We start from the raw sequence: 25,411 nt of genomic DNA, 5'->3' as shown, positions 1-25,411 counted from the left end.
AATAGTAATAAAAAGCACAATACAAATATTACTGAATACACTGTATGTATGTATACTGAATAAGCTTTTACTTATATTATTCCGTATAGGACCCTAAGGTTTTGTTCAACAATACAAGCTCGCCAATAATGTGAAATGTTATGAAATCCGAGACTTCAATGTACAGCAAATAAAAATATCACTTGTGAGCACATTCTCATGTCTCAGACAGGTCTGCAACCCTGCCCTTCCCCATTATCTCCTAGAACAGCCATGCACAAACTGGGGGTCGGGTGATTTTGTTTGGTGGGGGCGCGATCGGTTGCAGATGCCCCCGCTCTCTTCCCCCTGGCATTTAATTAAATGCTGGGGGATCGCGTGAGGCCCCAGCAACACTCCACATCCCGGGATTCAGCCGGCTGTGACGCGTCGCCATGGCTTTGTGACGTAACGTCACACGCGTCAAATGATGCTGCGGGTCACGTGACGTCACATGACCCCGCAGCGTCATTTGACGCGGATACAAGGTAGGGGGGTGGGTGGGCGAGAGCCGAGGAAGGGAAGACAGGGGGGCGCAGCTTCAAAAGTTTGCGCTCCCCCTATCATATCATACAGTGCTGCCACTGCCACCAAGGATTCTGGGTAATGACATGCAAATGAGCATGAGACTTCAATGAGAATGTATAGTGAAATAATATGCATTCCAGTCTCAAAAGCTGTGCATTTAAATGGTGCTTTTTCTTTATTTAGAAGTGATGTTACACAACAACATTTGCAAGAGCATATCTTCCCTTACTAAACACCTTTGTGTATGAGGGGCTACGTCATCGTTGTCGTGAGTGTACAATTTGTTACTGTTCAATAAAGCATGTTAAAAAAAAAAAAAAAAAAAAACCACACCAGCAAAGTGCAGCTGACTCAGGCTTGGAATGATTGGAGTGAGCTGGGAAGTGAGGTATGTGCCAAATCTCTGCAAAGCTCAGCAGTGGGAGGCTGGAGACCCTGACACTGAGCAGGCTGCTGTTACATGGGCTGTGATCCCTCAGCCCTAGCCCTGTCCAGGTGCATTCCCTGCTCCAGGTGACCCCACCACACCCCCTGCCCTGCTAAGGAACTTGGATGTCAGGCTGTTATTGCAACATATTTCACCGCATAGTGTTGTATGGAGAGAAGCAGGAAGTGATTCAGGGGCACATATAAACTGGGAGGCCCTTACAAATCCCAGCAATAACAAGACCTGGTTGGCTTTTAAATTAATTTGAAGAGCATTGTCTTTTGTTCCTATCCCAGGTGCAAATGAGCTTTGAGGAAATGTCTCATTATTTACAAACTGCTGTGTTTAATGGTTACATTAGTATTATAGAGGCCACTTAATCCGCACAGAGATCTGTCCATAATATTTCCTTTTGCGTGTAAAATGTTGTAGTTGATCAGAAGCATTTGGATTAGAGATGTCCATATCCAGGGACCACACGATCAGTGAGGGTTAGTGGGTTTCTGGATACAGAAAATGGGTTTGTAATGGAAAAAGTGTAATATTCAGACTCCAAAGAAGTGTATGAGACCGAGTGATAGAAATCAGTGAGAGCTGACAGGTTTGTTGTGTTTTTATTTACTTATTTTTTAACACATTAAATCCCCAGACGTAGTATGAGAGAAATAGGATGTTGGTTGTGGGTGTTTGGCTCCTGCAGAGAGTAATTGAGGGCCTCTTAGAGGTTTGAATTGGCCTACAAGCAATTTAGCAAGTCGGGCATTTCTGATTTAAGTTTCACTTTACCCTGCCGATGAAGCGACAATGAAAGTATCATAATACATTCAGTGTAATTAATATTTATTACAACTGGAGTGAATAATAAAACAATTTACATAAAACATGTAACATTATCTCAACCCCCGCACTGTAACAGTTACACAAGTCAGAAACAACAAAAAGTTAAATGCTGTCACCTGCAAATTTAATGCTCATTACACAATAAAAAGTAGCGTGAGGTGAAGATTTATTAGTAGGATATATGCGAATTAGCGATGGGCGGAACTGTCAAAATCTACGGATCATTTTTACAAAATTCGTTACGCACACTAAAATCCGGATTGGATACTAACAAATCTGGACAGATTAATTCAATTTAGCCATTTAATACAATCAGGGCGGATTTATAGGAACACGGATTAAAATCCATTGCCGGATTGTTGAACACACTGACAGACGAGACCTTTAAAGTCTAACAAGTGTTGCCAGTTGTGTGTGTGTGTGTGTGTATATATATATATATATATATATATATATATATATATATATATATATATATATATATATATATATATATATATATATATCCCTCCCCTCAAACGTCCCCCCGAATAAATTAGGGAGACTTACCTGTGATGAAAAACGAGCATACCTGAGGTACCCGGCTGGGAGATATGACTATGCAAAGTATATTTAAATGAGTCCCCTCCTACACTTTCTAAAATAATTTCCATACCAACTATATAGAGTTGATAATAAGCCTAAGGTACCAAATGAATTATTGGAATGGTGTCAGACCCAACAGGACTAGAGCCCACAACCACTACTTTTCTCAGCCACAGCTCTAGCAGTGTGAGCTAACCACCATATTTGTTAATAAAAAAAACAAAACGTCTGATCTGTGTGTGCTTTTTTGTAACCTAATAAACTACATTGTATTTGCTATTTTTGTGTTGTGCCGGTATTATAGATCACGTGATCTAAATTGACTATTCCTGTTCCTGATTTTCCCTTTACCGTGCACCATTGGGATCTATGAATTTCAGAGATTCATTTCTTGGCTCTCAAGACAGCTCTCTTGCATAAATGATTATGTGCGAGTTTAAAACTAATCCCAATATATTCCAGCTGGAATTCCAGCAGCGGAGAATTTATCACGCTAGTTATGCAGCTTTTCAGCTTTTAAAACCTTCCTTCAACTTTGATATGTTGACTCTAGGTTTTAAAAATGTTGCCTGTAAATATCGTTATCCGTTACCGTTCAGTAAATGTAAACAACGAAAACAATTTGTATATTCCATAATAAATATATAACATTTGCATATATCTCCTTGGCTCTTTTCTTCTCGTTCTGCTGCGGTATAATAAAATCTTTGTGCTCTGTAGCTCGATCAGGGTTCAAATACATGCGACTGTGCAACCGCATTAAAATTTGTTTATATGTATTTTTTTCCTCTATTGCCACAGATTTCTAGCAGATTGTCCCATTGCAGAGATCAGAAAATGCCAGAAATTCTTGATACGGGTACGTGTTTAAATGCACATCAAGGTACAGTGAACGTGCCAGGCACCTGGAAATGTATCATTCTGTTTTGTCCTTCTAGGTGCTGTTAATGTAAACCAACAACAAGCGCTACAAATAGCAGAGCGTCTGCAGAAGAAATTGAGAGAGAAAGGTGAACTTTTCCACCATGAAAAGTTGTGTATTTTGCGAGACACGCTGAGAAGTCCACTGTTTAATCAGATATTAACAGTCCAACAGTCGATAAAACAATTAAAGGAACAAGTGAGTGAAATTCTTTGCTGTTGGCAATTTATATACAATGTTTAACTTTTTTTATTTGTTTTTTAATATACATGCAGTGGCGTATCTACGCCGTAAGGCAGGGGTGCGCAAACTTTTGCTGCTGTGCCCCCCTGCCTGCTCTCCCCCCACTGCTTGCGCCCCCCTTACCTTTGTTCCAACGGGAATTGACGCCGCAGTGTCATTTGACGACGCGGCGCCCAAAGTCAAGGTAAGTGAGTTACAGAGTTACAGAGGCCTCGCGCGCTCCCGGCATTTAATTTAAATGCTTTGGGGAAGAGCGCGGGGCCTCTGTAAATGCCGCACCCTTCCCCTCCCCCCCCCCGCCAAAAAAAAACCACGCACCCCTGCCGTAAGGGACCCTCCGAGTAAAGTTGTGTCGGGGCAACGCACCGCCATGTGACGTTGCCATGAGGACGCAGTGTCACATAATGCTGCGACGTTGATGGATGGGAAGAGTGTGGAATCTCTGTAACCACCTGAGGGGTTTTATAGAGTCTGGAGGGAGTGTCCCGAGTCCCTTTGGGCCCCCCGGTTATTCCGAGCGGTTGTTCCACCACTGTGTACATGTATATAAAAATGATATTTAAGTGTAAATAATAAATCACAGAATATGTGTGCCAATCAGTCTTGTTACAGATTTCCACCAGTAGCTGAGTAAGTAACACTGTATGACGGCTCTAATCGGATTCCTGGGGCTTACTTGGTATTGCAGAATATTCTTAATAACCTGCTGGAAATACAATGTGCAGAGTATCTCTGTAAATGTCTCCCCTGCCTAAGTGTAGGTAGGGGGCATTTACGATACTGTAGATTGTACAGTTCCCTGTATAGAACCTTTTTTAAAGGTGTATTTCAACCCCAATAGGACCTATTTTGAAAGTGAGCTCCTAGCAGATTACCAACCTTAATCTTTTAAATGAAAAAAAATGTAACTTAATTAGGCAGCACAAGCAGTATTACATGCAGACTACAGAGGGTCTTATCAAAAAATATCTTATCTCTTCGCCGATAAGGTTGCTTGAGGTCTACTGTGGTTACTTGATGAGTCTTAGCAGCCATATTAATTCGGGGTGTGGGCTCCTATTTTCGGAATAGATGAAGTTGAAATTTGGTGCATGTGGGAAAAAACTGATGAGGTGACAGCAACATTTATTGTGAAGAAGTTAAAAACAAAAAAAAACATGCAAGGGAAAATGCTTCTATAAAGCCGGAGCTTTCTAATGCCTGCCTTCTAGATTGAGCATGACTAAGGCTTGTTCTATAGTAGGTGTGGGCGCGCGGGCACGTGACGCACACCTTTTGTGTACGGTCTTTGCTGCCGGGTGCGACAGGTTTGCAGTGATCTGTGTGTGTATGAGTTATTCATTTATTATATATTTTTAAAATTAAAAAAGACACGTGTAAGAATAAATTATTTATTAACATTGTGCACACACACACACACACACACACACACACACACACACACACACACACACACACACACACACACACACACACACACACACACACACACACACACACACACACACACACACACACACACACACACACACACTCTCACACACTCTCACACACACACTCTCACACACACACTCTCACACACACACACATGCATACATACATTATCGCGGCGGAAGCGGCGCGAAAACTTTAAGCAATCTTCCCCCCTCTCGGCCTGCTCCACGCTCACTGACGTGCGCGCGCGGCCCTAGTATAGGATGGCTGGCTATCCACAGCCAACTACAAGTGCTGCGTACGGCGGAGCGCGTGCGCCCAGCATATTACAGGCCAAAGGGAGTAATATCTTTGGGGGGTGGGGGGGTCACTGATAACACTGATTTAAAAAAATAAAATAAAAATAAAAAAAACTCCTCAAAAAAGACCCAGCCAGTGCAGGTTGCTGATCTACCTGTTGGGACTAAATATCTGATAACTGATTCTATTTAGGAGTGAGAATGCAGGCGATGGTTATTCTGCGTGGCCCAGCGCTCTGAAGCAGTATAGAGAGGGAGAGATACTGTATATGGTGTATAGTGCACTCTTTCTTCATTGTTCCGGAGTGTAATGTAAACTCAGAACATGGCTCTCGCTTTGTTGGGACGTTGCTGAAAGTTCTGAGAAGATTCATTTTCTTCGGTGAAACTGATCCACGCTAATAATGAGGTGTTGTCAGAAAAGCCGTTTTCTAGCGGCACCCTTTCCTCTTCATGCTCCGGTAATAGCAGATCAGCCGTATATGTTCTATAATATGACATCCTGCTCAAGGTATATTAAGTGGCTTTGTTGTGGATCCAAAACCAAGCTCTCTACTCCATCTTTTTAGTTTACATTTCCATTTTACCTAGAGCAGGGGTGCTCAACTCCAGTCCTCAAGATCCTTCACCCCCCTCCAACAGGTCATGTTTTCTGGATATCCCAGCTTCCGCACAGGTGGCTCTTCGATTGAGCTGACACTAGGATATCCAGAAAACCTGACCTGTTCGAGGGGTCTTGAAGACTGGAGTTGAGCACCCCTGACATAGATAATGACCAGTTTTAAGCATCTCCTTTTTGTGCTTCTAAGTACATATACATGTTTATACATTTTGTGCATCTGTCTTCTGAAAATCTGCAAATCTAATGTCTTGCTTTCCCTTTTTTATTTTTTTGTAAATTTAAAAATCTGTCATTGCTGTACATGTATACAGTATCAGTAGTATACACAAGTATATGCTATAGGTTGTTATACACAATCTAGACATGTTATTGGTATATATTTCTGTTCCCATCATTATTTTTTGTACATCAAGCCAAATTGCTTTTAATTAATTTAATTTACTTGGATCAATTTTATTTCCCCCCAGCTGAACCGAATGCCAGCTGACCGTTCTGCGGAATTTGATTTCACAAAGAAAGGTTTATTGGTATTTGAAGCGAACTCTTCTGCACACTTTGGAAACAAGAACGACCCTTTGTCCCCTGACAACTTTGTTTCGTCTATGTTACCTCTCGTTAGTCCTAACTCAGGAGATGAATTTAGCCAAAAGCTTCAACAGATGGCAGAGGTAATGGTAAATGTATCCACACAAGTGAATAGAATATACTGCATTAATATGTTTCATTGTGTCGGGTTTTAATATTGATGGCATTCATAGATTCATTTTTCAATTTCCTGCATTTACATTTGGACACGAATAAACGGGATCCGTGTGTGTGTGTGTGTGTTATAATGTGTGCGTAGTGTATCCAAAAGTGCCCTATACTTCAAGTATAAATACATTTAGCAATGTAAAGCTTGGAAATAGTGAATGAAATGAAGCTTAAAACTTGTTGTATTTGAAGCACATAGTCTAGATAGATTGCTATTCTTCCATATTAACGGTACCGCCATCTTGCTCAGATGCTGCAGACCTTTTGTCAAGATTCGGGGTGCTTTTTTTTTCTTGCTTGGCTCATTTTTCATAGGATTTGTTGGGTCAAGATGTTGGTATTGCTCAAGGGTGTGACCCTCCTTGGACCAAAGTGAATTAAGGACACTGTTTAATATGTTAACTGTAGCTGATTGACATCTATCTTTGTTTTTTCACTTTTGACATTTTATGGGTAAGGAAATGCTGACGGATTGTTACCATTTTTATCCAATGTCTTTTTGGGGATGAGGCTGTTTGTAGTCTTGAAAACCGGTTAACACAGGAAGCTGATTTTGTCCCTCCTATGCCAGTACAAATGAATGGTGATTACACACTGCCCTATTGGGGTTGGGACAAAACGTTCAACAAATCGGGGTCCATAAAGCGTCTTGCTCTCATCCTCACTGTAGCAGTTATTTATTTTTCCCTATAGGTGAAGAGGGTACCTGTGAGTATGTGACTTGTGTATGTGCCAAGGGTTAATACACACAGCTATCTAGCTGAACCACTTATGTCCCCGCAGCGTCTATAAAATAAGTAATATATCCTCAGTCAGTCACAATATATATCTTAAATCGCTGCCACCACCAAAAATAGTGTCAAGTGTTACCTCCAGGGTTTTTTGTCCATTTGTACAAAGACTAATATGTAACTAACACACACACAAACGTATTGCAGCAAAATGTGTCTGAAAATGCAGTTACTTTCTTCAAAGCCTGCAAATAGGGCCCAAAGATGACACATGATACATTTTCGATTTAATATACAAAAGTAGTACAGTGCCTAGACACAGAAAATAATTTTACAAGAAACATTCAGTACAATATATGCAGACTGTTTTTAATCAAATAACATGGGTCAAAAACAGAAAATCTAAATACTGTATGTTACCACATACCAATTTCGGATTCATCCAAGAGGCCATGGATTTTGAAATAAGAGAATTCACGTGTCGTGTTGACATCAAGCGCTCCTCTGAATTCTAAATTCGTACCCCAAATCCATGGTTTTTATCCTCAAAACCGCTGCATTGAAAACTGAATATGCCCAACTACTGGGCCTATCCTTGCCTCCCCTCATCACCCTCTAATGATTTCTGAATAAAACAAATGCCCGAGGTATACAGTATGTCATATAACTCTGTCCCTGTAACTCCTAGAATATTGTGACCCACCTCATCAGGTTTGGGTGAGTTTGCTGCAGGCAAAGAGATTAGTCTCGACAGTGTTTTTCCTAAGTTTGAGAGACAAACGGATATCTGACACATATATAGAAGCTAAGTCAACCTGTCATATTTGGTCTTAACTTAAACAGCGGATTCCACCGGTTAAAAATATATATTACATTTTAAGGGAATTTTACTATCCCTTTTGAAGGTGAGGTTCTGGCAGAATGGCTATATCTGTGTATACCCTGACAATTTACTTCAAACGGTTGCTTAGTTATGGTTTATATCACCCCGTAATCCCGGAGCAATTCGCTCTTCGATAAACCCACTTTTAGATACACAGAAAAGCATGCCGGCGTTATTGTCTGACTCGCCATAAAACAATACCATGTATTTTTAAGATATACTGTAACTTGTAACTTAAATTACCTTTTGTGTGCCAGACTATTGCAATACTAAATATCTTAATGGTCTTGTCCTGAAACATGGTTCAAGTATAGTGGTGGTGTTATTTTTCACTCTTGTGCCATTAAACCACATTTTGGTGTGTAGACATTTTATTTAATTTTCTTCTTAATCTCCCCTTAAAATACATACTGCCAGATTTCCTTGTGGTGATGTTTTACAGGTCTCTATATTCAACATTCGTACATATGTGATGGGTTGAGGTTATATGTCAGGAGGGTGGGCTAATAATACAGTTGCTATTGCCAATGTTGCTTTTTTTTCAGTGGTAGGGGTTGCACGCTCAATGAAATTGCAATATTTATTAGATTCCAATTTTTAATAATAACTTTATTTCATATAGTGCTTTTCTCACAACGGGAGTCCAAGCACAGTGCAAAGGATTATACAGACACAGTCCCTGACCAGATGAGCTTACAATCTGTTTTTAGTGCCCGAGGCACAGCGAGATAAATTGACTTGCCCAAGGTGGGAATTTAACCAGGTTCCGCTGCTTCAAACTCTGTATCAATGTTTACTGAGTCGGTGTCCTTACTGACTGAGCCACTCCTTCTCCCTAAAGGTAGGGCACCATTAATCAGGACGGGCTTGATGTCGGTGCCACAGAACCGAGCCCCACACTTAAAGAGGCCCTGTGCATTTAAATTGACTGCCGGGGGAGAGTGCGGGCCCTCTAACTGTATCTCACTATCTCTCCAGTTTCTCCTCTCTTGCATTTTCTGATTTTGATAACGCAGTGTCTAATGACGACGCGTTGCCATGACAACACTGTAGCCAGTTCCGGACGGAGGGATCAGCGCGCCCCGAGCAGGTCGCCCTTTCTCCTGCAGGTGTGTCATGTGGCAAAGCGTTGCCATGACAACGCGATGCCACAGGATGTCCTGTTGTCTTGGAAACGCAACAGCAAGGGACATCGGGACGCTGAGAGGAGGTGTCAAAAGGTAAGTGTGCGTGCTCTGCCCCGGTGCCATCTTTAAATGTCTGAGTCCTGTGCAGCCTCATAAATGTCGAGGGAAATGTAAAGCTGGAGTGTCGAAGTGGTAGGCGCCGAAATTCGAGCGACGGCAAGGGACATTGACGAGAGCGCTCAACCACGCGGGATATTGACAGAGCAACAGCGCGGGACAGGTTCTGCACGTTCTGTCTTGCGCCGCTGCTCTGTCAATATCCCGCGTGACTGAGCGCCCTTGTCAATGTCCCTGGCTGCTGCCGCCTCTCGCGAGTCCTGCGCGCCGCTCTGATGCGCTATCTTTAAATGTCCTTCATTGACGAGGCTGTGCCTTTAAAGATGGTGCCGGGTTGGAGCGCACTGCGCCACTTTGCAATTGGTTCTCCGGGAAAGTGCCCGGCCAGCCCGCCCCTTAATGCAGCACTGGACGTAGCAGAGTTGAGGAGCAGGAGGAGATGCTGGAGATGGTAAGAGGCACGCGCTCTCCCCCGGCACGAGCCCTGCCAAATTCCAACCCGGCCCTAAATTATATGATCAATATATAATATAATCGCTTTCCAAAGATATGTCACTATATATTGATCAACATACATGATTTTGTGTGCTCTCCATGCTATTTGTTGTCATGTATTGCATTGCTGCCCTAATTAAAACCTTTTGGATCATAAAGCAGTATTAAAAAGTAAAGTTATATTGTTCATTTTTGGAATATGCAAGTCTATGCCTTCATTATTTTCAAAATGTGAAAATATACATTACAGTACCAAACAGCAGTTGATTCATTTTTCATCCAACCAGGAATCTATCCTACAACTTATTTAGCTAGAGAATGAAGTGTGAAAATAGTTCTCAAATTCCCCGAGGTTTCCATGCACTGAGCTGACTGCATGTGCTGTTCTCTGTTTCAATGAAAGTAATGAAGTGAGATCCGCCACAGAATTAATTTATTATCAAAGTGCTGAGTTTGTTCTGTCTAACAGGAAATAAATTTTCTCCGAGTTCACCAGTTTCACTGAAGCAGATTGAGCGCGTTGGCAGAGACATAAACTCGACAAATCAAAATTCTATTTGTTTTGTTTTTCATTAGGGCAGGCAAATTGAATGTATAAATATAGAAAAACCTTCTGTAGGAGGCCTTGGCTTTAGTGTGGTAGCACTCAAGAATCCCAGTGTGGGAGAGACTGGCGTATTTATCAGAGAAGTTCAACCAGGAAGCATAGCAGACAGGTAAGATTTAAGTGCATTTTGTCTTTCAAATCAATTTGAACTTTTTTGTTTATGGAACGTAACAGACTCACATAATTTATAAAATACAAACCCGTCACCTATCAGCACCGCAGAACACTTATGGGAGGGAAAAAGTCCGGGTCAATGTAGCATGACCATGTTCTGCACTACTTTTGTGTGTAATGGTTGTTTTAGTAATGTGGCGTGTGGGTAATTATCTGCTGGGTCAAACAAGGTCAGTTCTTTTCACGTTGGTCATTGATACCAGATGGTGTTACATTTCTCTAGCTATTAAAGAACAGACATGGAAATGCTTAGAAGCTCCCTGGTTTGGTGCTAATCCTCCAAGCTGCACAGTACTCTAGACTAGAACATTTTCTTAGATTCTCACTTGGATGTAAACAGCTTAAAAAAAAAAAAAAAATTGTACCTACTATTTAAAATAAGATCAGTCTTTAGTCCTTTTTTTGTCTTTCTGTCTTTTATTTGTGTTTGTCATCTGATAAATCACTTGCAATTCTTGTGCAGTTAAGTATCTTACTATTTTAAATCTGTTCTTTCATGAATATTTATTATTTTTCCCGTGTTAAGTGAGGCCACTGAAATAGTATGGCAAGCAGATGTATTTTTATTCCAAGAGGAGATATAGCTGTATATAGATACTGTATATTCAATTTGTCGTTTTAAATGCATTAAGTAGTCAAAATGTTGAAGATGAGTACATTGATATTATAAGGAATATTTACGAGTACCGCTTCAACCTTGTACTACAACATTATACTATATGAAGATTCAAGTAAGATACAGATTAGCAAGGGTGTGCGATAGAGGGACACCGTCACGAAAGCGCTTCACAGCAACACTTTAAGGGGAAGAACTGGGAATAAAAAGGAATTAAAATAAACTGTAAATACGAGTCGCCTATAATTTGCAGACGACATTGTTACTTTTTCCAAAAGTCCAGAAGACCTCCAGCAACAAATCGGAGAAGGAACGAGTAATAAGGTGGGTCTCCATATGAATCTCGGCAAATCCGAAGCGGCGGTTAACCAATGTGTCAACTGGACAAAGATCAAAATAAATGGCATTGAAGTAGAAAACGGTCTAGGCCAGGAAGTATCAATGGGTGCAAACCTTTTGAATTAAATCAATATGAGAATGTCTATGAGATAAAGGGCATTTGGAGGAAACGTGACAATCTTTCAAGGGAACCATCCACGTGTGCCTTAAGAGGAAAGTGTTCCACCAATGTATTATGCCTGTGCTCACGTATGGATATGGAACTTGGACCTTAAATGCAAAGATAATTCAGAGGAATTGGAGAGATGTGTATCGCCCGAAAAGTCACTAAAAGAATGAATTGGTTTGGAAGCAAAGAAAAGCGGGTGCCATCAAAAGGGTGAAGAAATTCAAATGGCAGGCGCCAAGACATATCCCCCTCAAAAAATTACAGTTGTTTGGCAAAGATGATACTTGACTGTATTCCACAGAAGACCAAGGTGACGACCAAGAGTAAGATGGGACGAACAAATTGGGAAATGTGTTTTAAGAAACTTGCATCCCCATTGGTGGCTGAGCTGTCATGCCAGTCACTGCTTTTCTTTGCAGAGTCACTACCCACTACCCTACTACCCTTGCCGCTGCTTCAATTCCGGCGCCTGCCACTTCGACACTCCATCTTTATGCTTTCTGTAGAGAGACTGTGGCAGGACTGCCTGTAGGCGAGGTCAGACAATAGTCCACACGTGCAGTTTCAGGGTAAACCAAATGTTGAGTGGTTTTATTTCTCCACAACACAAACATTTGGGCACACTGTCCCTTTAAGGCAAAACAAAACTCATCAAAAGAACGCCTACTCCCCATAGGGAGATCTTGCTAAACATTCCAGGCCCTATCTATCGGGCTGTCTGGCTTTGTCCAGTTCCCAACCCCTATTGTTATGGAACAATATTAAAGTTCTTACTGTATCTTTGTTTGGGAATCTCTGTCCCTAAAGACAGTTTAGGAAATCTTCTGGATAGGCGCTTGCACAGGACAGCTCTGTGATCTGAGTCAGCCACTTACTACAAGCAGTAGCCTCCTTATCAAGCTGGTTGTCAGCTGTCTCAGCTTGCTTACTTACTGGGTTAACCTTCTGAGTGCTGGCTGAAGGACTCAGATGTATGTTTCCCAGGCATAATTATCAGTACCTGACTTCATCCTGTCACAGAGACATTTTGGAACGCGACTTCATAGAGCAGAGAGGTGCCTGACTGCTCTATCTCTGATGGGTATGCAAGCGCGCGCGGTCTGTAGTGTCATGCGTAAAAGTACACAAGGCCAATTTGGAAGTGTCACAGCAATTTTACAAGTGTTTGACACATATAAAACTGGAGTAGCGACCTCTCATGGCAACTTGATAAAAATTCATATCTTTTGGTTTCAGGTATAATTTAAAAGTCAGAGAAATGTAACCCCAGTGGGAGTTTCTGTCCGATAGTGCCCCGATCGGCACTATTGCAGTTTAATAAATAACCCCCATTGAATCAATTTAACGGACTGCCAAGAAAATCAAACCTTGTGCTTTTTTTACATGAATGGGGATGATTACTGAGCAGAAACGGTCTCATATCTCTTGTGAATTAATGACAAAGCAGAAGATTGCTGTTAAGAGAGAGTCAGTGAGCCCATAACTGAATGTTTCTGAACTTTTCACCCACTGAGTGAGAGCCTTCAAATGATGTCAAAGAGCGGCTCAAACTGAAATAGGAGCCTGTGCTAGGAGACATTAAATGATGAGAATATGCTTACAATCTGTTTACAAAATGTACTGAAAATGTATTTAAAATAATACAGGGGTCCTCAAGATCAGGCCAGGTTTTAAGGATATCCCTGCTTCAGCACAGGTGCAGTCGAAGGCTGGGCCACTGATTGAGCCACCTGTGCTGAAGCAGGGATATCCTGAAACCCTGACCTGTTGGGGATCTTGAGCACTGGAGTTGAGAACCTCTGGGTTCATCTGTTCCGTGTTTACAATGTGGCAGAACTCCATTGAGGAGAAGCTCAGTTCTGTTCTTTAGCACCAGTGATGGTTAACAACTGTTCTCAGTGGAGAAAAAAAAACCTGTTTGACTCATGCAGTAGTATAACCATTTTATAGAGAGGCTGTGAATGGGGGTTTCCTTATGTGCACTTTTAAGCAGTTATTGTTTCTGGGTTTTTCATGCATTTAAATCTCATTTCGGAGATAACCTATTTTTATTGAACGGGGAAGCTGACTATCTCATTTTAATGTATAGCTTTATTTGTTTCTACACTCCCTTTTATTTATTTATGTCCATTATCCTTCCCCTTATTTTTGCTTTCTTCCACCTTCCTTTACTTCCTTCAATTTTCTTTTCAGCTTCACCAAGTGAGGTTCTTCCCCCATCAGTCTCTCTTCGCAATCCACCAAATGTTTTAAAGAGGCGATCCAAGCTAGCAATTTTATTTTTTCCCGCATTTTTGTTTTATTTTTGAACCTAGGATTGAAGCAGGGGGTCTCCGGAACTGTACCCCATTAATTTGAGCTCCGGGAACCCCTTGCTTCTAGAGATACAGACCTCCATAGTGGATGCCGGTAGCCGCTCGGGTAGCGGGGTTCACATAATGGCGGCGTTTCAAAGCTCCTGTGCCCTCCGGGCCAATAGGAAGTCGTAATGTCATCAGGTTTGGCTTCCTATAGGCCCACGTGATGCGGGTGCTTTAAACTTTGCCGACATACCGTCACCCCCATTGGAAGTCTGTATCTCGGGAAGCAAGGGGTTCCCGGAGCAGAATTTATTGGGGTTCAGCTCCGGAGACCGCCTGCTTGCCGTATGTTAAAAAATAATAATTTTTAAAAGAACGCATGAATTGCCCCTTTTTAAATGCATCTGCGCACCATGAACCCAGGGTGCATGTTTATATTTCTTGCTCCAACACTTGCAGATATTCTATTTAGCGCCACTCTTTTCCCCAGCGGGGGAGAGACATCTTCAGCATATTGAGAAGGGGCCATGAACTTAAAAAGTTGAGGAAGAAATGAAAATCTTCATCATGCACATTATTATTATTTTTTGCCAATAAATAAAAATAACAAAAGCTTCTCCGTGTGTGGGCACCACTGCAGTAAACCACCCCTGACCCAACATTAGCAGCGTGTAGTTTAACTTACCCCATGTGAACAGCAGAACCCTTTGACAGAAGACACATTTAAACTTCCTTTCCTTATCTGCTGTGGTGAGTGGCAGTCCCGCACCTGCCTGCCCACATCTAACCATGCACCGGTACCTTGGGCTGCGACAGGCTCTTTATAACACTACAAATGAATCAACTTGAATAGTTTTGCATTCATAAGATTTGTTTGTTTCCCCCGGAGAGAGGATAATAAAGCAGCTACAGCGGAAAGTCGTGCGTACAGGAAACAAAATAAATTAGAGGCGCAAAGTTGATACATTAAATGGAAATAGAACTTTCTGAAATGAGATTTGGTGTTTTTAAGCTCTACCCTTCCAAACTTCACCCACATATCCCAAACGCTGCATTTCGCGCACAGCAGCTATAGCTTTGAAAAAAGTGTTGTTCTGTGGGTGGCCACAGGGGTGGCCAACTCCAGTCTTCAAGGGCTACCAACAGGTCAGGTTTTCAGGATATCCTTGCTTCAGCTCAGGTGGATCAATCAGTGGCTCGCTCGAAGACTGAGCCACTGAGGAGCCACATGTGCTGAAGCAGGGATATCCCTAATACCTGGCTCTTGAGGACTGGAGTTGGCCACCCCTGGGTTACATAACGGTAAATTATCTACATTTTTGTTTTAGCTCAAACGACTTACCAGTTTTGTGTACTTCAGACAATGCTTTTTATACGATTATACATAAACTAAGATTTTATTTCCACTTTTTGAAGAAAACAAGATGCTAATTTGTCAGTCTAATAAATCACTTCGCTTTTCCTGAAATGGCTTGTTCTTTGTCCGTTCGGTGTCCGTTCGGTGTCCGTTCTGTGCCCGTTCTGTGCCCGTTCTGTGCCCGTTCTGTGTCCGTTCTGTGCCCGTTCTGTGTCCGTTCTGTTTTGATATTTCCCAAGTTTTCCAATGTCTTTTATGGTATTCAGGGATGGAAGGTTAAAGGAGAATGACCAGATATTGGCTATTAATTACACCCCAGTGGATATGAACATATCCCACCAGCAGGCTATTGCATTGCTTCAGCAATCATCCGGGTGTTTGCATCTAGTTGTTGCCAAGGTACCGGTCCCAAGGAATGTTCCAACCCCATATGACTTGTCCGGCGACACTCTTCTGGATGACACTGTAAGTTCTTCATCATTCTGGTTATTGTCGTAACGTATATGTATATTTTTTACCATAATAGGTTTAGTTAGAGGAGATTCAAAAGTGTGGTGGAAACAGCCGTTTGCAGTGGGCGTATCCCTTTAATGACACCAAAATCACAGTTATTGCTCTATACCGTCGACAGAGAAATGAAGCAATGACTCCGCATGCGCACGAAATAATTCCATACCCTATAAAGGAGGACCCTGCAGAACTGAGCTAATCGGATCACCATGGTGGTGATGGCAAGCCTATGCTGGAATGGCAGTGTAGATGAGCATATGTACATTTCAAGTACAAGCAATTAATAAAACGCAGAACTGTTAATGTTGTTCATGATAATGGATACCATATGGAACAACCACAGGCACTGCCTCTGAACCCTTGAAGGCAGAACACTCCTGTTGAGCTTTTTCATCTCTTGCTCAAGACGTAATAAAGAATAATGCCATGAATTATATTGATTTTGTGGGGTTGTCGCATTTTAGGGGATAGGCTGCGGGTGAATATTGCCGTTGGAATTTGTGAGAATGAAAAGCTGTCTGTCATGAATTTCAGATCCGTTGGGGCCACGTGGAAGAAATTGAACTCCTTAATGACGGTTCCGGATTAGGTTTTGGAATAGTAGGAGGAAAAGCAAGTGGTGTAATTGTCAGAACAATTGTACCTCAGGGACTAGCTGACCGGGTAATTTATTTTCTTATTGTATACTGTTTTAATGTACAATTAATAATTCTGATAATGTCCACTAGAAACACAACCTCTTCAATGTTAATCTCCCCCCCCCCCCCCGAAAAAGTCAAAGCAAAGAAATGTAACATACTGTATTAAGTGTAGTTAGCTGCATGTTAACAGGTGAATTAATGAAACCCACATCGACTAATATAAATACTGTATTACAAAATAAGCATTTGACAAGTTATCTGTTTCCATTTGATTTTGTTTATATATTTTTCCGGAATGAGTCATGTTGTTTAATTTGTGTAATGAAATCCCTATGCTGTAATGTCAATACCGGCATTGCTAATTATGGAAAAATGTTGTAGAAGTATTGTTAACCTAGCACTATGCCTCCTAACATTCTCCATGATGTAACCTTCTTTTCGTAGTCCTTTATAATAAGGGCATTTCTCAGATCTAGTTGAAACATCTTTCCGGATCAACATGCTAATCATTGTTTATAGAATGTAATAATTTCTTATTTGGCGGTGATAGACATGTCAATTGTCCCGATTTTTTTTTTTTTTTTTTTTCTGGTTACAATATCCTTCTTTGCTGAGGGAGTTAAAAGCCCTATGTGAAATTTGCCGTTCTCATTAATAATGCAACTAAAATGGTATAATATACTATATGGGGTAAGAGGCCCTTTTCTAGAATTTAAGGAGGTTTATGGCTGGTTAATTGCTAAAATAAATATATCGTTTTAGCACAGAAGATAAAGCATTTAGGCAGCTGCAGACTGCATGCAATAAAAAATTGGAACGTGATTATGAAACTGATATGTTGATGAGCAAACCAGGCCTAGTTTGCCTGAACTTGAGTAAAATTAATTCTGGTATGAAATGGTGAATGCTTATATGGCTTCGGTTATTTTACCCCACTTCCATATGTTGAGGAAACACGCACAAACCAAATGACGGCAGATATATTTTACCTTCCCTTGCGCCGACTGCCGTTGGGTGAATTTCTGGACAGGCTGCAGAGAGGTGTATTGGCCCATATTGACTAGGTAGTGCTAGTCTATAAGAAGGGTTCCAGTGAAGGGGCCATAGAGAGTCTTCCAGCATGGGAAAATATCTTATAGGTCCAAGAGTCCCTTAGAGCCGAACCATGATATATTTTTAACTCGGGGCGGGGCCTTGGTTGCCATGGCAAATGTGTTTTATATGGTTGGATCCTAGTCCCATTTGGGAAATCAATGTCTACCATCCAAGCTTGACTCCGAGCCAATGGGAAGCAGCAATGTCGTCCAAGCATGGCATTGGATGAACCTTGCAGCCATCGTTTCTTTGACGTTTTTTTATTTTCATTTTACTGGCAACAAAGTTTGTGTGCCAGTAAAATAAAAGTAAAGTCAAAGATGGCCGCTGGGGTCATCCAATCAGAACCCACAATGTCATGCGCTGATGATGGCTTTGCAGCATCCTGTTGGCGTGAAGCTTGGACGGTGGCCGTACGACTTCACAAATGGGGCCAGAAACACTGGCTGATTTATGAAACACTGATTATGAAATAAAAAATCCCCCAACAGGTCAGGTTTTTAAGGACATCCCAGCTTCTGCACTCTGATTGAACCCCTGACCTAGGTCATTTGGAAGGATGTCTTTGTTTGTAACACTGTTATTTTTTTCTAGTTTTAATGTTTGACCTTTTTTGTCTACATGCATTTTCCGTTAAACGGAAGACCCTAGTTCTGTAGATTCTGTTTTTTGTAGATATAAAAATAATGCCGCTGCAAGGTATGTCGTCTTCGTTTAAAGCGCGGTTAGTGTAAATCACTTGGGATATCATTCTTAAGAATCTAGCATTTTTTTTAAACCACTCTTATTGCATGTTCCCTTATGTAACATTCATGATATATTTTTGCCTTGTAACGGTTCATTCGGATATTAAAAAAAAAAAAATGTGGATGCTTTATGCCAAGGTTTTCAAATTTTCATGCGTCACGCGAATAGGACGGAAGATTAAGGACAGGAGATCACATCTTACAAATTGAAGACACCAATGTCCAAGGAATGGCAAGTGACCAAGTGGCTCAAGTTTTGAGAAACTGTGGCAATTCAGTTAGGATGGTAATAGCCAGGGATCCGGTTGGAAAAACCTCCACGAAGCCTCCCGCACCCGCAACCTTGCCCGTTGGATCCTTACCTCCTATGGAAGTCAAAAGTAATAACGCTGTGAGTACCAGGAAAATGCTCAACCCTTTTATTCTTTGTATGAATTATGAACCTAATAATTTTGGGCAGACATGCCACCTTGCTGGGTGGAAATGAAAAACCTGTATTTGGTAAATATGCATACAACTCCATGTCAAATGTTGAATAGCTTCTGAAATGGACATGGTGTTTTCAGTTAATTCTATTCAACAATTCTTTCTTTCCTTCTTTCCTTCTTTCTTTCGTTCCTTCTTTCTTTCCTTCTTTCGTTCCTTCTTTCTTTCCTTCTTTCTTTCCTTTCTTTCCTTCCTCCTTTCCTTCCTTCCTTTCCTTCCCTTCCCTTCCTTCCTTCCTTTCCCTTCCTTCCTTCTTTCCTTCCTTTCCCTTCCTTCCTTCTCCCAGTGGAACTCCAATTAGGAGAGGTGTGAACCTGTCGAATCGCTGCGCTGCAAGTTCGAACGCTTTACCAAAATCGGCACTACAAAAAATGGCTATTTCTGCTTTTATAAAGTGGCAAAATGGCAGCACTGCAACTTTAAAAAATGGGTGTTGTTGTTTTTTTGTTTTTTTTTACGAGATAAATAGATTTTAGAAAGAGAAAGTAATTGAAAATGCAATGCCTGTTGACTTTTCAGTGTTAATCAAATTTACCACAAACGTTTGCATTGAAGCGAATTCCTTCGCTGATTCAAAATAGGTGAAGTAAGCAAGTGAAAGCTTGACACGTCTCTAGCAGGGAGCGCCATGTAATGCTAAATTTATAATAGGAAAGGCTTCTTTTTTTTATTTTATCACCTATTACCAAATATGTTGTCACTATGATTCTTACTTTTTTTTTTTCTTTCTATTTTTTTTGTTCCTCCATTCGTTTTAATATGGTAGCAAATGACATTGAGTTATTTCTTAAGGAAAAAAAAAAAAATGTATTGCAGCCTAAAGATTGAATCCGTGTAATACACTGTACATGATTTCTCTGACTTTCATAATGGTATATAAAAAAAAGTGAGTATTACACATACAGTAGACAGAGTATAAATAGCGATAACTTAAAATGTCTGGATATAAACATAGGTGAATGTCTGTTAACATTTCCTTTTAGATTATATATATATATATATATCTCCTGTTTCTCACTGCATATTGTGTACTATATTAGGGATCTGTTCACTGCAGAAATGAGCCTGAGACACACTGCATATACTGTAGTGTGTTGCAATATACAGTAGCATCAATGTGTTCGAGCCATATTATTTATTTTTAGGAAACCGCTGATAACGATGTGTACGATGTTGAACTTACGAAAAAGGAAGGCCAAAGCCTTGGAATAACAATAGTTGGATATGCCGGAGCTTTTAATGGAGGTGAGGCTTACAAGGGTGAATTATGACATTGTGGCTTTCTCACAGTTGCAAGGTGCAGAGTCTGCAGTTCAGATTAAGGACTGGTATCAACCTGTGTCTTAAAAGGCGCGTCACAAGCTGTAATGCAGCGATAGCAGGATTTTTAAACCAGCAATATTTCACTGCCCCTTTTATTGCAAAACAGCATGCAAATAAAAAATGTACGGGCTAATTAATCCTGAGCATTTAACATGCTGTTTACGAAGGTCTGATCACTGGAGATGTTGGATTGCTGCCAAAATTAACACCAATTTACATCACCTACTCCGGGCTGACGTTGGGCCTATGTATATAATGGGCACTACAGACTTGGGCAAGATGAGATTAGACCGCCTACTGTACAATAGTGGATACAGTGACACTAAAGAAACTTGTTACAAGCATAACATACGTAGCATTATATAAATATACATTAAGTGGTTCTTACCCCGTTGAGTGACAGTGAGGCTGTTTAGGTGCCCTCAGGTGTAACCTAGGTAGATTTATTGGCACCCGTAACGCTTAATGACCACCTAATGTATATTGAAATACATCATTTTTAAAATTAATTTTTTATTGCATCGTTACTTTTTGGGGTACAGCCCTATTACCCTGCTTTTAGATAACAGGGCTATAAGAGAACCACAATGAAGCATCCAGCCCCAGCAACCTTATAGAGGATGAGGGTGCTGGATATGTTGGGGTGAGTGATGGGGTAGGTGCCGTTATAGAGGAGGGTGCTGGATATGTTGGGGTGTGATGGGGTAGGTGCCGTTATAGAGGAGGGTGCTGGATATGTTGGGGTGAGTGGGGTAGGTGCCATTATAGAGAGGAGGGTGCTGGATATGTTGGGGTGAGTGATGGGGTAGGTGCTGTTCTAGAGGAGGGTGCTGGATATGTTGGGGTGGGTGATGGGGTAGGTGCCGTTATAGAGAGGAGGGTGCTGGATATGTTGGGGTGGGTGATGGGGTAGGTGCCGTTATAGAGGGGGGTGCTGGATATGTTGGGGTGAGTGATGGGGTAGGTGCCGTTATAGAGGAGGGTGCTGGATATGTTGGGGTGGGGGATGGGGTAGGTGCCGTTATAGAGAGGAGGGTGCTGGATATGTTGGGGTGAGTGATGGGCTAGGTGTCGTTATAGAGGAGGGTGCTGGATATGTTGGGGTGGGTGATGGGGTAGGTGCCGTTATAGAGGGGGGTGCTGGATATGTTGGGGTGAGTGATGGGGTAGGTGCCGTTATAGAGGAGGGTGCTGGATATGTTGGGGTGAGTGATGGGGTAGGTGTCGTTATAGAGGAGGGTGCTGGATATGTTGGGGTGGGTGATGGGGTAGGTGCCGTTATAGAGAGGAGGGTGCTGGATATGTTGGGGTGAGTGATGGGGTAGGTGTCGTTATAGAGGAGGGTGCTGGATATGTTGGGGTGGGTGATGGGGTAGGTGCCGTTATAGAGAGGAGGGTGCTGGATATGTTGGGGTGAGTGATGGGGTAGGTGTCGTTATAGAGGAGGGTGCTGGATATGTTGGGGTGGGTGATGGGGTAGGTGCCTTGTGAATGGGATTTGTCCCTTGTTTGCCCAAGGGGTGGGTAAGGAATTGCAAGCAGTGCTTTATTAGCTACTTTGGTATGCCATTGGTTACCCGTGACGGTCGGACCACTTGGGCTACGAAGGGGTTAATAATAACATACTGTATGTATGTTTTGATTTGGTTTATTTATTGTAGTGGCATGTTATTCCCTTGGGTGCCTGCAGCATTCCTTTGCAATGCATTGGTTGCGTCAGGAATTAGAGGTAAAATAATTTCCTGCCATAGGGTTTTGTAAGAAATTATATTACATAACCCAGGGGTGCGCAAACTGACAAGCTGAGGGCCGGGGGGGTGTGGGAATTTCAGGGGGTGGTGGGGGGGGGGGGGGGGGCGCGGTAGTTGCAGAGGCCCCGCGCTTTCCCAAAGGCATTTAAAGTAAAGGCTGGGGATAGCGCAAGGCCTCAATAAATTCATTTACCTTGGCTTTCAGAGACGCGTCATTTGACGCCGGGGCAGGGGGGGGGGGGGAGAAAGCAGGCATGAGGGCGCAGGGAGGAAAGTTTGCGCACCCCTGAATAACCCACAGTATGGTATCTATCTTCCACATCACTTTGCTTAACACAGATTTCTACGAGTTAACACTTATTTTGTTGCTTGAGTTATATACCACAAACGTTAATGCATTTTTCTTATTGCAATCAATTTAAAAATAAATACTTGGTGAATTAGGCAATACTTGTTAAATTGTAAAGTGCAACCATAATTATTTTTTATGGTACCGCTATTAACTCACATTTAACAAAGTTAATGAATCTGAGTCTGTGTGTCTCACAGTCTGCTGAATATGAACAGGGATATAGTCTCTTTTTGGAAGGAATGCAACCTATACAGTCGCCCATTAATTACCTATTCATTATAAAAAATATATTGTATTAGGTGGTAAAGTTACATGTTTAAAGGAGCAATCCACCACAATCTACCTTTACATGTAACCATATAATGCACTGCAGTCTTCACCAGTCGGTGAAGTTGGACATGTCTGTCTATTCCGCGAATAAGCCGTGCCACTTACCTAAACGCCTTGGGTAGGTTAGTACATGCTAATATCTTTGGACACATCGCAAAAGGTTAGCAACTCCTAAGGTGCAATAAAAGCCAGACTAGTAAAATACCCATATCCTTCACAGACTTAAATTATTACTAGAACCGGTAGAAACGATAACTGCTTGCTTAAGCCAAGGCCACCTTTAGAGCTACGGCAATTGCGCAAACATACATTTTTTTTAAACCATTATTTGAAAGATTAAGATCTTAAAGAGGCAATTTAAGCAGCTTAATGGGGAAAAAAAACCTTTCTTTTTTATTATTATTATTATTATTATTATTATATATGCAGCATTTGGTTAGCTTTATTGAAAACAAATTTACTTAAGCTGTCAATCAATGGTTTTCCCGTGATCGATCAGCAAAATCCTGTCTCCCAGGGTTCACTAAATGGCTATAAGTGATATAGAGAAGCAAAAAAACTAAAACAAAATAAGCTTCTCTGTGCAGCTTTAAATAAACGATATCTGACAATAAAACATATCAACAGTGCAAAAAATATAGTGACAATTTTGTTAATTAATAATGCCGCTTCTAAACTAGAAACAAACAGCAATACGTGATATAGAGAAGCGCAAAACTAAAACACCATAAGCTCTGTGCAGTAAACGATATCTAGCACTCTATTGCGCTTTATATTTTTCCACTTTCACTAAATGGCTGCCTTTCTATTTCAAATCAATCCTTCAGTCAGTGTAACTCAGCAGCTACAATGTATTCTTATATTACCAGGGTAACATGATCTATTGTTACAGTTTGCAGCTCACACTGCTGGGAATATTGGCAACAAATTATCACAAACAGGAAAGTGTTACAAAGATCTTGCACTGCTGGGGAGGTGGGCTAAAGCCTGCTATAGAAATCAGAGGATGCTCAGTATATTAAAACGCATTAAAAATGGCATTAATAATTGAATTTTAAAATAAAAAAAAAAAGTAGTACATTTATTAAAAAAATAAAAATACACGTAGGATACTGGATTGCATGGATTGCTCCTTTACACTCATAAAGGAAAAGCCAAGATATATGTACAGTAGATGCCTATTTACCCCCCCCCCCCTACTTAAAACTCTGTTTCCTGTGTTTTTTTCTCTTTTTTTCACGTAAATGATAAAATATGCACTATCCTTCTGTCTTTTTTTTTGTGCGTGTTGTTTTTTGTGTTTTTCTCTCCACGGTGATGCACCAGACCCCACAGATAAGCGCAGGTACGCGGGTTCTCACCTGTCGCTGTCGCCTGTTTCTTGAGACACTTGTCCTGTCCCAGGTACCGCCCTTTACTACCTTCCTTTGCTGCACCCCTGTATCCCATGCTATTTACCACTGCATGACGGAGTGTGTCCTGTCTGTCCCTGACCTGTAACCAACCTTCATCTCCACATGGCAGAAACTGTGTTCATCGTGCATTTTATTTACTAACTAACTTATTCACCTATGGGAATTCTCCTTGTAAAACGACCAATGTCCTTCTTTTAACAGATTCTTCAGGCATTTTTGTAAAAGGTATAATACCTGGTAGCGCAGCTGATCAGAGCAAATGCATTCAAGTTCAAGACAGAATAATAGCCGTGAGTACAACATCTCAGATCATATATCCTTAATTATCCATATTTTGTAATGTGTATACAATGAATATGTAAAAGTCTTTAGTAAGCTGCCACATGCTGCTCTTTCTTAGCTGCCAGTGAGTTTTAATGTAAAAGGTGCTGTCCTCTTATATAGCACATGTAACGCCTGTGTGGTGTTGATGGCTCTCTATGAAAGATTGGTGCCCGAAAGGAAGGGTATGTGTAGTGTTCTAGGGATCGCTTCTTCAGTGGAAGCATTTAAGATGTTGGGAAACTCCTGCAGGGGACAGAGAAATGTAATCCCTAAACCAGAGGAAGACAGGAGTCTGCGTGAGGGATATTACTGGAGGGCTTACGGTGAGCTCACTTCTCCACACTAATATTCTACACGTGGAAGCCTGCATCATTGAACCCACCATGCCCCACTTTCATCTACCGCTGTCTCTCCCAATACTTGCTGGCACGTACTCATCGCATCACACCTTCCTCTCCCGACTATTTGGCCCTGCTTCTTTCATTTGTCCTGGGCCGCATGATTTCTGTTGGCGGCCCTGTCTATCTCTCTTCTCCCCTTTGCCGCCAAGCTACTTGAGTGACTTTTATATACAACCGCTTGACTCGTTTTATCTCCTCCAACTCCCTGCTTGACTCTTTCCAATCTGGTTTCTACCCTCAACACTCCACGAAGACTCAACTGACAAAAGTGGGCAATGACCCACTCATAGCGGAGTCTAAGGGTCACTTCTCCTTACTAATTCTCATGGATCTGTCTGCGGCCTTCAATACGGTCGATCACCCCCTTCTCCTGCACACCCTTCACTCCATTGGCCTCTGTCACACAGCCCTCTTTTAGTTCAAGTCGTACCTATCCAACCGCTCTTTTGGT

General features: G+C 41.5%; 1 protein-coding gene across 10 annotated transcripts in view; it reads left to right on the top strand.

Annotated features, from left to right (window-relative positions):
• Positions 1–878: 878 nt before the first annotated feature.
• Positions 879–25,411, top strand: part of PATJ (PATJ crumbs cell polarity complex component) — a 154,519-nt gene continuing 129,986 nt past the window's right edge. For 7 of the 10 annotated variants that reach the window (XM_075615970.1, XM_075615974.1, XM_075615973.1 and 4 more), the window contains exons 1-10: positions 879–934; positions 3,200–3,257; positions 3,337–3,518; positions 6,386–6,586; positions 10,601–10,740; positions 15,853–16,051; positions 16,631–16,759; positions 18,748–18,969; positions 20,210–20,309; positions 24,437–24,525. In XM_075615970.1, coding sequence (XP_075472085.1) covers positions 3,236–3,257; positions 3,337–3,518; positions 6,386–6,586; positions 10,601–10,740; positions 15,853–16,051; positions 16,631–16,759; positions 18,748–18,969; positions 20,210–20,309; positions 24,437–24,525 — 1,284 coding nt within the window. In that variant the 5' untranslated portion in view covers positions 879–934; positions 3,200–3,235. The other 3 variants (XM_075615965.1, XM_075615967.1, XM_075615966.1) reach the window with 3 other exon arrangements.

Source organism: Ascaphus truei, chromosome 10, assembly GCF_040206685.1.
Source record: "Ascaphus truei isolate aAscTru1 chromosome 10, aAscTru1.hap1, whole genome shotgun sequence".
Lineage (NCBI taxonomy): Eukaryota > Metazoa > Chordata > Amphibia > Anura > Ascaphidae > Ascaphus > Ascaphus truei.
This window is presented reverse-complemented; position numbering and strand designations above follow the sequence as displayed.